This window comes from Daphnia magna, linkage group LG3, assembly GCF_020631705.1.
Source record: "Daphnia magna isolate NIES linkage group LG3, ASM2063170v1.1, whole genome shotgun sequence".
NCBI lineage: Eukaryota > Metazoa > Arthropoda > Branchiopoda > Diplostraca > Daphniidae > Daphnia > Daphnia magna.
In genome coordinates, this window is record NC_059184.1 from 6681618 (window position 1) to 6696228 (window position 14611).

Below are 14611 nucleotides of genomic sequence, written 5' to 3' on the forward strand. Positions count from 1 at the left end.
ACCAGGCTAAGAGAAGAGGACTCCGACAACGAAGAGGATCTTGCCGACGTAGAAGCAAGAGATGAAGTCAATACCCCGGATCACGAAGGTGACAGGGAACTGATTGAATTGGACGCTGTCGCGCCGAATGACGTCAGAGACGCCCACTTAATTGATTTCGACCCTCTCATCCACTTGAACCAGGCGGCTACAAAAGAACCCAACGGATACCAGATCGAACCAAATCTGGGTCATGAGCCAATTCGAGTTGACTGGTCAAACCTCCCCCCTCCGCTAACCCCCCTTAGAGTACCTCCAGCACCCCTGGAAGGAAGTAACACAATTGTAAGCCCAAAAAGAGCTACTCGTCCTCCGGACAGGTTCCGAGACTTCCTATTAGATTAGCGATAAACACCCAGCCCCACTCCCATCTTCCTCTACCGTTGTATACTCGTCTTGTTCCGTAAAATTTTTTTTTGTGGTTGTTTGCCCATTCAACATGTTAGTTCGGTATATCAGACTCAATTTGTCTTCTTCTCTAGTTATTTCGTGTTAGTTCTCCTCGCCAGCCTACACACGACAGGGGCCATCATGAACACTGTATGTGACTGTAGTAACGAGCGAAAGGATGGGTTCATCGCCTTCGACGATGAAGACTGCCTCCTTGGATCGGAAGATCCTGCCCCCCCAAAAAATGTTACGTACACCCTGTACTCCCATTTACCAGAAGTTACACGATTCCCAGGACACGTTTGTCGCATGTGGGCGGTCACTCGATCTATCTTTCCCGACTTCTTCGGTTAGCATTACACTACTGAAAGTAAATGGGCCGTCCCAGTATCCACTTCCGACTGTGAAGAAATGCGGGATCTAAGGAAATGCAAAAACGAGACAATGTACGCGAAAGGCAGTCACAAGTACACCTATGACGTGATACCCTCGTTACAGCCGGTTTGGATGACAAAACGTTGGGCCGTCACATTCCATTGTAAAATCGCGGAGGTCGCACTGGAAAGTGAGTGCGACAATTGCACTATCAACTCCCCCGTCGGTACAATCGAATTCCCCTATAACGGATCCGTGACCAGAAACCTTCAAACGCTTATTTGGGAAGACGCGTACAAAGAAAAAAACCATGTGATCTCAAACTAGCAGGCGAATCGGTAAACGACGGCCTGTTGTACAAGACTCACGATCCAAAAATGCGGCGCTTACAGGATCGGATCAGCCAAACAGACTACCTCGTTAATGTTACGAAGGAATTAGAACGGTGTGGCAAATCCGCCTTGTTCAGCATAAATGGAATGGAAAAAATTCTGATTGTCATTAACATACCAACGCCGGAACTGTATACCTCATATGCCTCGGGTTTTACAAACGCTACAGAACCACTAGCCACTCCATTGTTAGTCGAAGTACACTCAAACGGGTCTTACGACAGCATCGATTCCCAGAATACCACAGAGCGTAAGATTCCTGCGTCATTAGCAGCAGAGATCAAGCAGGCGGCTCATCATCAATATACCAGGGATCTGGCACTAGACCAAGTAAATCGGCTGGCGAATGAAATTAGACGCCTCCAATGCGAGAACCGAAAAGCAACACGCAATAGTATCCTCTTGAGTGCTAAGAACGATGGGTGGTACGCGGCTACCCAACTCCAACTGCCTAGTTGTTCAAGATTAACGGTGTATGGAGCGCAGGTTGAGGTTGCACGTTGCGCACCTTTTAATGTATCCTTCGGGGCCGAGCGGACGAAATGTGGAAATCAGCCCCGTTTTATGAACTTCACAATAGCCCATAACGGATGGCAACTTGTTCCATATCACCCATGTTATTGGCCCGAACCTAACTACGTCAACTTTAATGGGAAAACTCACATCTACGCGGATGGTGGGTGGGTTCCGGTAATCTCAACAGTTCCAACAAACGGCAGACGCCTGGTCGGATTGGCGACGTATGAAGCTGATAATTCTCTACAAAATTTTTTGCAAATGAATCCCGCGATGCAAAACGGGCCGTTGAGTCACGCGTCGGTGATGGCCGACATCTTGGCTTCTATTCATGAACATTATGCAGAAGATAACTCACGTCAATTACTGACATCAAACGTACTCATTCATCACGGCGACGCACCGAACATTGATTTCGTCGCTAAGATCGGTGGATGGGTAAAGAATTTCGGAGCAGTCTCAGGATTTGGCGCGTTGTCAGTATTGGCCGTGAGATTTTGCGGAATCGGTTCGCTACTACTCAAGGCTTTCCCCCTCCTTTCCAAAATCCTCCAAATGACTTGTTTCAAAAAGCCTCCATTGGCCATCACCGCTGCAGATCTACCCATGTCCATCGACGTACAACCAACAGCAGTGACCAAACCATCCCAATCCACCGCATCCGCATCGGAAGCAGTTCCACCACGCCGTACGCGACCGCGCCAACCACGACCGCCACACACGACTCAGGAAGGCGAGGCCTTCTTACCACGTAGACAGCCACGAAGAGTAGAATAAAATTGCCATAGTGTCGTTTTTTATCACTAGTACCTTTCCTTTTCCCTTATAATTTCGCCGCTGTGTACCTATAATCAATATGCTCCAATTTGTGTAATTTCGCCGCTGTGTACCTATAATCAATATGCTCCAATTTGTGTACTTTCCTTAAAACCCTCTTCTAGACTCAATAGCATAATTTTCTGGTGTCGGATTGTCCACTTTTCAAACCATGTTTCATTTTTTCGTCTCCTAAGTAGAAACGGGTCAGCAAAGGAAGTTACAAGGGAGAATCTAAAAGAGATCAAAAGTATACGCACCCCCCAAAAACAAAAACAAAAAATGACTGTAATAATACTCACGAAGGATATGCCGGCTGAATGGTTCAACTCGGGAGCACGACAAATAGACGAAGTCTAATCCAGGAAACTGAAACGTCGTACCCGTGTCATCAGCGTAGGATTCACACATCATTCGATGAAATTAAAATACAGAAGCTGGGACTGATTGTTGCGGGACGCAACAAAAGAGGAGGGGGGTGATGTAAAGAATCGAGATCTCTGACAACAGAGAAACGATGTCTTCGACTTCCTAAAAAGTCACCCCTCTGGCGCCCCAAGCAATACGGGGAGTTGACCGTTGCGGGAAAAAGCCCCCTTGTTCTCGAACAAAGAGGAAGGTCAAGTTGACCGTTGGAAAGGACGCTACCACGACCCACGCCAACCAAAAAAAATGCTTCCTCAAGACCTAATAAATAGGACTAGATTTAGCTTGCCCCTTCAGTCTTCTCTTCTCTCTCTCGCCAGTTGTACCGATCTGTCGCGACCTGTGCCAGCCTAAATACAATGCGGTAAAGCAAAAGATTTTATTTACTTTTAAATTCATGTGATAGTTTGCACGCTCCACGCGCGTGTAAACCATTACATTATGATTGAAACGCGGATATGTACACGTCCTACTTACGGATCGATGAAAGCAGTATCCAATGGCGTTTGACAGCAATACTTCACTAAATAAACAAGGAGGTGTAAAGGATTCAGCTTTTCACAGATATATGGAAGCGTTTTTGCATCGTAGGCATACTGCGAAAGCTTCACGAATGACTCCATCCTGTAGTTCAGAGGAATTGCGAGAAAAAAAAAACCGCCATGTAATGGAAAGTGTGTAGTCCGTTGGGACGTAACGATACTAAAGCGTCACGATACTTTTGCAAATGTTAGTTCATTATAGGCTCACTGCGAAAAAAGCAATTATACAATGAAACAAAAAATGTAAGATAATAGGGAAGTTTGAATGTTATTTCATTATTATTGTTTGAAATGGAAAATAATTCTCACATTTATTCAACTGTTTTAGAGAAGGAGGATTTTCAAATTATCTGTGAAATACTCAAACGTAGAAATGAAAAAAAATCGTCTGCAACGAATGCTGCAGAATGGGGGGAAATGATAATTTCAAGCTTCTACCACATTTAAACCATATTTGCTTGACTTTCGAACTGTCACGAAAAACTTGCCATACAGAACATAGACACCCATCACCTAAAATCGACATTCCTGCCCCCGTAAAAACCGTCCGCCTTACAATAGCTAAACCAAACCATCAAGCAGCACGACATTGAAAACACAAAACCACCACCCACAACCGATTCAAACTACCCGTCCCTATCGGGAACTTCCTGAACGGAGTGAGGGCCCCTAGTCTTAGTTGGCGATTTATCTGAAATCAGTAAGTATATGTTGAGCTTCTGTATCAATTTAGTTGTATGTGTATACATTTAGTTGCATATGTTAGTGGAAAAGCCAGAATGACATTCTCGTCGTTTTATGATGACATTGTATCGTTAATATTTTTCTACTTCTTGGAACAAGGAACATAGGATGTCTTGATGCCAACCAAGTGTCATTGAAAAGAATGTAAAAAGATGTTTAAGGTATTTGACGAATGTGTAATTATCTTAGTAAAGTGACTTTTTTGGTATTCTTAAATTGGCAGGAAAAACCTAAAGCTGGAGAACTATACATTTGTTTCTCGTTACTAGTTTGGTAAATTGGTAAAATGAAACGACATATATATCACCTGTTACTTTAGATCAATTATTTTCACAAGTGAAGATTGATTCCACAATCTTCCACTTCTCAGACAGACACCCATCCAGACAGGATGGGTGAAAGATGATATGAAAAGTTGATTAATTAAAAAATTTATATTTTAGTTTGTTGATTGCAGAGTCAGAGAACAATGTGTGGAATTTGATATTCAAGCCCTCAAAACCCCAGATTTCCTTCTGCTTCAACAAGGCAATAAAGAAATTATAATTTCGGGAGGTAAAAACCCAAACCAAATCAGACCTTTTTTTGCTGGCTTTTTTGCTTAATTTTATTATTAAACTTAACTTTTGAAAACATGAAGTGTATACATATGTTTAGGGGATTGTATGTTATTAGGTTGAAGTGTTGAGTTTAAGGTCGCTCGGCATAGATTTGGTAGCTTTTTGTTCGATCCGGTGCGGAGATAATATTGTCGCGGGTGAAAAGGGGTAAATGTTTATCTCTTTACAGAGATGATTCACCCGCTCATTGAACTACGCTGCGACCGTGGGAATGAATCATTGCAGATAATCAGTGCTAGAAGTAGATAGGGAGACATGCGCTCCGGAAGGGGCGTAATTAGCATAGCAGTATAAATGCAAGTGTAAAATTCGGTAAAAGACAAGTTCCCTGGTTTCCCTAGAGTTCTTCAGACGCTTCTCCAACTTTTGGTAATGGTTATCCCTTTTGTTTGAGTTAAACCATTGTTTAGAATTTAAGTCATCACTTGTTGTATTCGTTTATTCTTGTTCTAATACAACTTGTGTGACAATTGGTGGAGACGCAGCTCGTTACCCGTAAGTGACGAATTAGTGCTGCAGAGTTTTAATTTTTGAGACGCAGCTCGTTACCAATAAGTAACGAATTTTTTGCTGCGGTGTGGCAATTATTGAAGACGCAGCTCGTTGCCTGAGAGTAAACGAAGTCGTGCTGCAGTCATTGTTAGCCGATGCCGAAGAGGACAAACCCACGGCTACCTAGTTGCCCAAGAGACCCCAGCCGACGATTACATCCGCTTCGAGAACTGTCAAGCGTTCCGGTAGAAACTTCACCTACCCCAGCCTCATCGTTGGAGAGTGGAACTTCCTTTGTTGGTGAAGCCCTAAATTTTGAAGGTCCTATTCCAAAGGACCATTTGACCGAAGAAGCTGACAGTCAGGGTGAATCAGTCGAGACTGGAAGAGATTCAGACTCGGATTCAGAAACCGAGGTCGTTTTGAGAACTGCAAGTCCAGTTGTTCCAGTCAGTGGACAACAATTTATAGTGCCATCAGGGCATATTGTGCAGCCACAAAGACAAGCTATGGCAGCTGTCAGAAAATTTATTAGCCCGCCTATCTTTCGAGGTAGTCCGGATGAAGATGCGCGCCAATGGATGGAGCGCTACGAGACAATTTCCTCCCATAATGGATGGGGTGACGCCGAAAAACGTAATAACTTCAATATGTACTTGGACGATACTGCTAGAAACTGGTTCCTGTGTGCAAGAATCCCGAACGGCTGGGAAGACACGACAGCACAACCTGCTGCAGGAGGGAACCCTGCCACACCTGCAGTTACCGGCCTTCGTTCGATGTTTTTAAAAGAGTTTCAACCGGACAACTATGGCCTTTTCCAAGAAACAAGACTAAGAAGCAGAACACAAGGAATGGATGAGCCAACTGTAAGGTACTATTATGAAATCCTCAACCTTTGCAGACTGGTCGACTCGAATATGTCGGTAGCACACCGATTGGAGCACCTTTTTCGAGGCCTTCGACCAGCCCTTCTTAGAAAAATTTACCCGTTGAAACCTAAAACATGTGAAGAGTTTTTAACACTGGCCAAAGCTTATACGGAAGCGTCGCTCATGTCAGAAGCAAGAGGATGGAAGGATGCGGCAATGGAACCACATAAACCTCTTGAGCAGGCACCAAACCTTTCCGTCGTCTATCCAGACCAGCAAGCAGAATTTATGAAGTCAATGCGTGAGTTAATCCAAGACACGTGTGAGAAATTAATGGCAAAGGAGCAAGAGAAGGCAAAAGGGCCCTACAAGCCAAAAGGACGTTCTACTGACGGGAGACCATTTTGTTTCCATTGCAAGAAACCCGGGCACGTCGCTCGGCAATGTTTCAAAAATCCAGAATCTCCAAATTATAAAGCTCCGACACGGGATGCAGCGCCAGCTACGCCGTCAACGGCGAATACAGCAGTAAATCTGGCGACCCAAGCTCCTAACGTACAGGAAGAAAAACACCTGTTGAACTTCGATGGAACAAACTTGATTAAGGAACCTGTGTTTTGTGGTGAGGTGAATGCAACAGCAGTAATTGACACTGGTGCAGCAGTGACAGTCATCTCTCCGGAATTATTGAAGAAAACACAATTCGTTCAGCAGCCATGGAGTGGTTCCGGAATTATTCTCGCGAACGGTTCACGAGTGATGCCCGAAGGAGCAGCCGAAATCCTGGTGACGCACAAAAACAGATCTGTGAAAGGAAAAGCAATCGTTATGGCAATGTCGGGAATTGAACTTTTGATGGGAAATGATTTTCTCAAACAATTTGGATCTATACGGATTAATTACCAGACGGAGAAACCTCTTCTCACCATGGGTGATTTACCGCTTGCAGTAATCTCCCTCCCTGCGAAGGAAGAAACAGAAGATACTGTGTTAGTATCCAACGAGCGTCAGGAAATTCCAGCGTATTCAATTAAACCGGTTCCAACGAAAGTTTCTAGTAAACTGGAAGGCGCTTGTGTCCTGAAACCATCAGTTTCACTGATGGCCACGACAAGTCTGTCTACGGGTCACGCCCTTGTGCAGAAGGACCTGGAAAACATTCCTGTAGCAAATCTGTCTCCCAAATCAGTGTGGCTGGAGAAAGGTGTAACATTGGGGACTTTAGAAGAAATCCAAGAAGTGGAAAAAGCAGAAGAATCTGGTGAAGTTCCAGGAACAAATGCTACGATTGAAGAAATGGATGAAAAAACAAAAAATTTATTGGATAATTTGAAAAGCAGAATTGGAGAAAACCTGCACGAGGATAAAAAAGTGAGGTATTGAAAATTCTCAAAAGTTCCATCAGCTGTTTCGCATTTAGTGAAGATGATTTGGGGCACTGTACGTTGGTGGAGCACGACATTAACACTGGAGTTAACCCTCCAATTCACCAGCTCCCTTATAAGAGTGCCTGGAAGGAACGAGCTGTGATCCAGGAACAGGTGGAAGGAATGTTACGCCAGGGAATAATTGAACACTCGGACAGCCCTTGGTCTTCACCTGTGGTCCTAGTAAAGAAGAAAGATGGAACTTGGCGTTTTTGTGTTGATTATCGCAAACTTAATGCAGTGACCGTAAAAGATTCCTACCCGCTGCCTCGTGTGGCCGATACATTGAGCCGCCTGGAGGGGGCTACAATCTTCTCCAGCATTGATCTCCAATCCGGTTATCACCAGGTGCCAGTTGCCAGCAAGGATAGACCGAAAACAGCTTTCGTAACTGCGGATGGATTATATCAGTTCCGTGCTCTTCCATTTGGATTAACTAATGCCCCGGGCACATTTCAGCGGGCAATGGATATTATTTTAGCCGGACTTCGATGGACAACGTGCCTGGTGTACCTAGATGACGTCATCGTCTACTCGGCAACGTTCGAACAACATTTGGAACGACTCCAATCAGTGCTGGATTGCCTTGCAAAAGCCAACCTGAAACTAAAATGGTCAAAATGCTCATTTGCTAAGAATACATTAAAAGTATTAGGTCACGTCGTTACCAAGGAAGGTGTTGGTCCGGATCCTGAAAAACTAGAGGCGGTGGAAAATTTTCCATCTCCAGCAGTAGGCCATTCAACAGCAAATAAAGTCAAACGAGTACAAAGCTTCCTGGGATTGTGCTCCTATTACCGGCGTCACATCCAGAATTTCGCAGCCATCGCACGTCCGCTTACATCGCTAACAAAGAAAGACATTCCATTCATTTGGGGAACGGATCAAGTTAGTAGCTTCAACGCTCTAAAAGCAGCACTTACATCAGCTCCAGTGCTAGCTCATCCAAACTACGAGTTACCGATGGAAATTCTACCGGACGCCTGTGGTTTCGGGATAGGAGGTGTACTAGCACAGCGCATCGATGGAGTTGAAAGACCAGTAGCTTACGCAAGCCGCTTATTATCAAAATCAGAAACAAATTATTCTATCACGGAGAAAGAATGTCTCGCATTAGTATGGTGCCTTACCAAGTTTCGATGTTTTGTGTGGGGTTGTCAAGTGAAAGTGATCACCGATCATCAAGCGTTGTGTTGGTTAATGAGCAAACGGGACCTCGCCGGACGTTTAGCGCGTTGGAGTCTCTCGCTTCAGGAGTACGATATAACTATCGTATATCGTAGTGGGAAAACACACGACAACGCCGACTGCCTCTCACGAAACCCACTTCAGCAGATCGAAGAAATGGAAGATGATCGATGTTTCATCGTTGCGACCATTGGACCAAATGCAGTGGATATCCTTTCTCCCGAAGAAAACGGCTCATTTATCCGCAAACAAAGAGCTCACCGTGATTGGAGCGAAAAAATCTCGAAGCTCGAGGACGGAAAAGAAAGGGTGAAAAATTTCGTTCTGTGCAACGGAAAGCTCTACAAAGAAACTTTTAAGGATGGAAAAAATTACAGAAGATTATGTGTACCTGTGGAATGTCGTGAAAGAATTTTGCAAGCTTATCACGATGACATTGTTTCCGGTCATTTAGGCATCAAGCGGACCCTCCACAAAATTTGCAGTCGATTCTTTTGGCCGAAAATGAATCTTGACATAACTCGCTACGTTCAGAGTTGCGTGAGCTGTCAAGGAAGAAAAGGAGTTCCAGATAAACCTCCGGGATTCCTGCAATGCATAAAAGTAGAAAGACCTTTTGAGAAATTGGGTATGGATCTGCTAGGTCCATTCCCTTTGTCTCATAAGGGTAACAAAATGATAATTGTTGCAGTAGATTACCTAACTAAATGGGTTGAGCTGAAAGCTATGCCAACCGGCAAAGCAGAAGATGTCGCTGAGTTCTTCGTTAACCAAATTTTTCTTCGCCATGGAGCTCCAGAACAAATCATCACTGATCGAGGAAAATGCTTCGTTGCTGAGTTAACTCAGGCAGTGGTCAAAAAATTACACACCAACCACAAAACAACATCCAGTTATCATCCTCAAGCAAACGGGGCTGTGGAAAGAATGAATCATACGTTAGCAGCAATGCTTTCCATGTATGTTAGTACTGACCAGCGGGATTGGGATGAGACCCTACAGTATGTGTGCTTTGCGTACAACACAGCCAGGCAAGAATCCACAGGATACTCTCCATTCTTTCTCCTCTACGGACGCGAGCCGAAATTACCAATCGACCTGGAGCTGGGCGCGGATCCGAATCCATTGTTGACAGAAGATGGCGCCACAAGAGATTACGCAGATCGCCTATTGATCGAATTATCGACAGCTAAAGAAATAGTGAAAACTAGAATGGAAGAGGTAAAAAACAAACAGAAAGAGAGGTACGACTCACATCATCGGGATCTGTCCTTCCAATCCGGAGATTTAGTGCTAGTGTACAAACCATTCAGAAAAGTGGGAAAATCCGAAAAACTCCTTCACCGGTGGTTGGGACCTTTTAAAGTGTTGAGGAAAACCACGCCGGTGAATTATGAGGTGACATCAGCAACCGGTCGAGGGAAAACGGATATTGTGCACGTCATCCGTATGAAGCCATTCTTTGAAGCCTCAAATGAATGGCAGCTCCCACAAGAAATAGCTCCAAACAATTTAGAAGAAACCACCGAAAAAGAACACAGGGAAGATCAAGAAATTGAATCACAAGATGTACCAGCAGTTACCAGCCCTCAAGCGGTAGCAGGTGACAAGGAAACAGTTACCGAACATCCCACAGCAGATGGCGTCGTGGTAGCGCCCTCCACTTCAACTGAAATAGCACAAGCTCAAAGGCCCATCCGTAACAGAAGACCACCCGCTAGGTACCTAACTTGCTTGGTACCATTCTTGATGCTCCTGTTTACGGTCTTCAATCCACCAATGGTTACGGCACTGATCCTGAGAGAAAACACGATTTTTAAAGAACATGTAGATGTCGCTTTCAGTGAATCAGCATGGACAATCGTAACTGACCTCGATTTAGGGCCGGCTGGAGCAGCAATAGCTTACTTGCAACAGAAAATTCTCCAACAACAAGCAGTGGCAGACAAGTGGAAACAGCAAGGATCTCGACCACAAAAAATAGCAGCCAAAAGAATTTTCAGCAAATTACGAAGTTTCTCGAAGGAACTGGAGAGCGTGACCGAGCAATTCGCGACCGTGAAAGAAGCCTTAAACACCAACCCAAGAAACCGACGTAGTCTCATCGACGGAGGTGGATCAGCTCTCAAATGGCTTTTTGGCGTTTCAACACAGCAGGACCTAGAAGAATTAAACAGTCAGGTGCAACAGGTTAAACTGAATCAAAAGGAAATGATACACATTATGGACAAGCAAGCTACCGTTCTGAACGAATCGTTGTGGGAATCCAGAGCCAACTCTCAGTTGATTAGAGAGCTCCGAGGACAGTTTGCGTCCTTGCAAAGCGTGACCGCACAATTATTAGAGTGGAATACAAAGCTAGAAGAGCTTGACTTAGACCATTTCGAGTATTTCTTCCAGCTGGACGACACGTTTGAGGCGCTGAATCAAATCCTGCAATGGCTACACCAACTTGCCGATAGCCTCAACATAGGATTCAGTCTATTAGCAAACGGGCATTTAGCCCCTCAAATCGTTTCCCCAGCACGATTTAACGCAGTGATTAAAAATGTCAACCGACAATTACCTAGAGGATGGTCAATTTCCAGCGATGAGCTTTGGGTGGCTTATCGTGAATCCACAGTCACGGTGGCAGCATTGGAACATCATTTCAGGATCTTCATTCAGGTCCCTATCTTCGATCATGCTCAACAGTATAAGCTGTTTCAGATCATCAACCTGCCGGGGGCTGCAGATAATGGAACGCATAGTGTCAGCTTTAGCAACTTACCAAACTTTCTTGCAGTAGCAGCTGACCTCGAAACATTCCTGGAACTCTCCAAAGACGACGTCCGGGAGTGCAGTAAAATAGGTCGACCGTTATGTAAATTCCATACGGGCATCAGCAAACGGAACGCTCGCAAGTCCTGCACCATAGCAGCATTCATGAACGATGTACCTCGAATCAAGACGCAGTGCCGGAAAAAATTTGCAGATTGGCGAGGTCCAGAAGTCGTATACATTGGAGCAAATCAATGGGCCTTCTCGGCGACGAAACCACACGACATAGTATTCTCATGTCCACCCAATGTTGGACAACCGCCCCTAAGAACGCTAACATTACCAGCGGTTGGAATATTTGAAGTACCTTTGGGTTGTACGGCGAGAACAGAAGATTGGGTCTTCCCAGCCAGCATGGAGGGAAGCATAGAAGCCCCGAACCTTCAAGCGGCGGTGCTGCCATCTGTCAACGTTTTTTCTCAGGACCCAACCAGTAACAGCAGCGGAAAGCACGTCATCATCGAAATTCCGCGGGAGAACACGAGTTCGATAGACATCATTAGTGAATTACTTCAACGGAATGACCGCGCCAGGTTAGCTGCTGAAATGACGGGGGAACAAATTCACAACCTTGTGACCAAAGTGGATAAACAGATGGAGACATCTTCTGCCCGATACCCATATGAATTAATAATAATAGCTGTAGTATTAAGTATGGGAATCACATTTTTGGGTTATAAATTTTACCTACTTAGTGCAAGGTTAGCTGCTCACGAACAGCACGATGTGGTCAGCCTACCACCCGAAGACCGCGGGAGGGAAGAGTTGGAAATGCAGAACCTGTAAAACAATAATTCACCTCCCGTAGTTATTATGCACCTATAGTAATCATGTACCATTGTGTCAAACCTAGCCTATGATGCCCTCTAGCGTAGAAACAAGAAAAGAGAAGAGTTGTGTTAAAAAAAGTATGGAAATTTCAAAAAGGGAATACCGGATTGCAATTGACAAAGGAAAAAATTATAAGGCTTCAGATTCCGGATTCTCCCCCCAGAGGTTCAAAACTTCCAGCGCGACCAGTCGGGCTGCCAGCCGAGCCTCCACCGTGGAGAACAAAACCTCTGAATGGAAGTCGGAACGTCGGGGGGACGGATGATAAACATCCTCACCTGACTCAAGCCACCACAGAAGTCTAGCATAGTTGTGGGAATAAAAATCGCGATACTTCGCGTAGCCGGGATACGTACTAAAAGAAAGAAGAGAAAAAAAAAAAAAAAAAAGTTAAAATCATGATGAAGAAATTTCCTAGAACACAAAGGGAAACATACCTGTAATAGAAGTCCAATTCCCAAACTTCCCCTGAAAACGGTGTAAAATCCAAAGAGGTACCCGTAACCTTAGCATCGTTTAGGAGTGTGGCAAACAGCCTCCGATCACTTACATTCAGGCGACGGTACCGGCTCACGGGATTACGGAAGGCAATCTCAGCGAAGCGCACAACGGCAACGTCAAAATACCGCCAGTCGGACAATACATCGGAAAGGGTGAACATCTTGAAAGACCTGTATCACACCAAAACTGAAAATGAACTGTGCCAGCAGAAAGGCTGTGCCCGATTTTTATTCAGTTTCAATAACCTTCGAGGATCACAATCATTGCCTATCAGTTCCATTTCTTTTACATTGGTGTTATAGTTAGTGTTAACAAGGGTAACCTTCATGCTTTATCGCAGGTAGATAAGTACAGTCGGGTCGCCTGTCTTAAAGAAGGGGGACCTGTCGCGGGTGAAAAGGGGTAAATGTTTATCTCTTTACAGAGATGATTCACCCGCTCATTGAACTACGCTGCGACCGTGGGAATGAATCATTGCAGATAATCAGTGCTAGAAGTAGATAGGGAGACATGCGCTCCGGAAGGGGCGTAATTAGCATAGCAGTATAAATGCAAGTGTAAAATTCGGTAAAAGACAAGTTCCCTGGTTTCCCTAGAGTTCTTCAGACGCTTCTCCAACTTTTGGTAATGGTTATCCCTTTTGTTTGAGTTAAACCATTGTTTAGAATTTAAGTCATCACTTGTTGTATTCGTTTATTCTTGTTCTAATACAACTTGTGTGACAATATTTTTCGGTGCGGGGATTTCAGTTCTCGGTACAATCCTTGATTAGCAATCGTTGTAAAGACATCCTCGAGTTCAATCCTCGATTAGTCTTTTATGGCACCGCTTTCTACGATCCTTACTTTCTTGAACGAAATATATTTTTTTTTGGGCTTATTTGTGTTCTTGTCTTCTAGCACTAGTAGAAGAATTCGGTTTTCATTGTGCGTTATTTCTCGCTAATAAAAGTCAAAATTATCAGTTGTCATGAAGTGTTGCGTCTCAAATTGTTTAATGAAACACACGGACGAAGTCAAGTTTTTTGTGTTTCCGAAAAGAAAACCTCGCTGTAATAACAAATTACAAGAACTTCAGAGGATGTTTAAAAAATTTAAGGTTAAAGGAGTGTTACATCAACAAACATTCCAGAGTTTTTCCAACCATTTTGTGAGGTAACAATTGTTGTGTTTGTTATAATCATTGTTTATAGTAAACTAATCACCATAGAGCAGTAAAACATGCTGCGTTGCGCATTCTCGACAAATTTTAAAATGTCATTTGTGTCCAAGTTGTATGCTGCCGCTGTAGCTTCTTATGGATGAAATACCTTCTTCGCGTTAAAAATTAAGTTTTGTTAAATATAATAGTGATTTCCTCCCTTATCTTAGTAACATTTTAATCGCTATTCATTTATTTACAATCTAAAAATTTTTTTTAGCCATGACTCATTGAATTGTTTTTAAATTACTGAAATTGTAGAAACAAAACAAGCAATGAGTTAGGATTTTTGGCTCCCAGATGGCACCTGTGGCCCGCCCGATTTCCCTATTTTCTGATAGAAAATAATTAATATCTCGTTAAGGGTTAATTTTCAATATAGGGACATTTGGTAAGTCAATAATTATTTTTTTTTATTTA

At 43.9% G+C, this 14611-nt stretch overlaps 2 protein-coding genes across 2 annotated transcripts; one reads left to right on the top strand and one right to left on the bottom strand.

The window, feature by feature from the left end:
• The first annotated feature begins 800 nt into the window (after window positions 1-800).
• LOC123470464 lies at window positions 801-2489 on the top strand. The gene is given in 2 exon segments (XM_045170727.1): window positions 801-1105; window positions 1108-2489. Coding segments are annotated over 2 exon segments (1647 nt in total). The 5' UTR covers window positions 801-840.
• Window positions 2490-12587: 10098 nt separating this feature from the next.
• LOC123470568 lies at window positions 12588-14403 on the bottom strand. Its single transcript, XM_045170930.1, has 2 exons — window positions 12928-14403; window positions 12588-12845 (listed from the first exon to the last, which is right to left on the bottom strand). Exons 1-2 carry the CDS (start codon window positions 13149-13151, stop codon window positions 12620-12622), a joined length of 450 nt encoding a protein of 149 aa, XP_045026865.1. The 5' UTR covers window positions 13152-14403; the 3' UTR covers window positions 12588-12619.
• Window positions 14404-14611: the final 208 nt, after the last annotated feature.

Bases quoted from the DNA above. Each gene is read 5' to 3' on its own strand.
- LOC123470568 (XM_045170930.1), bottom strand. From the start codon at position 13,151: ATGTTCACCCTTTCCGATGTATTGTCCGACTGGCGGTATTTTGACGTT. The intron at 12,846-12,927 runs GTATGTTTCCCT...TCTTTCTTTTAG, and splicing joins GAATTGGACTTCTATTACAG to TACGTATCCCGGCTACGCGA.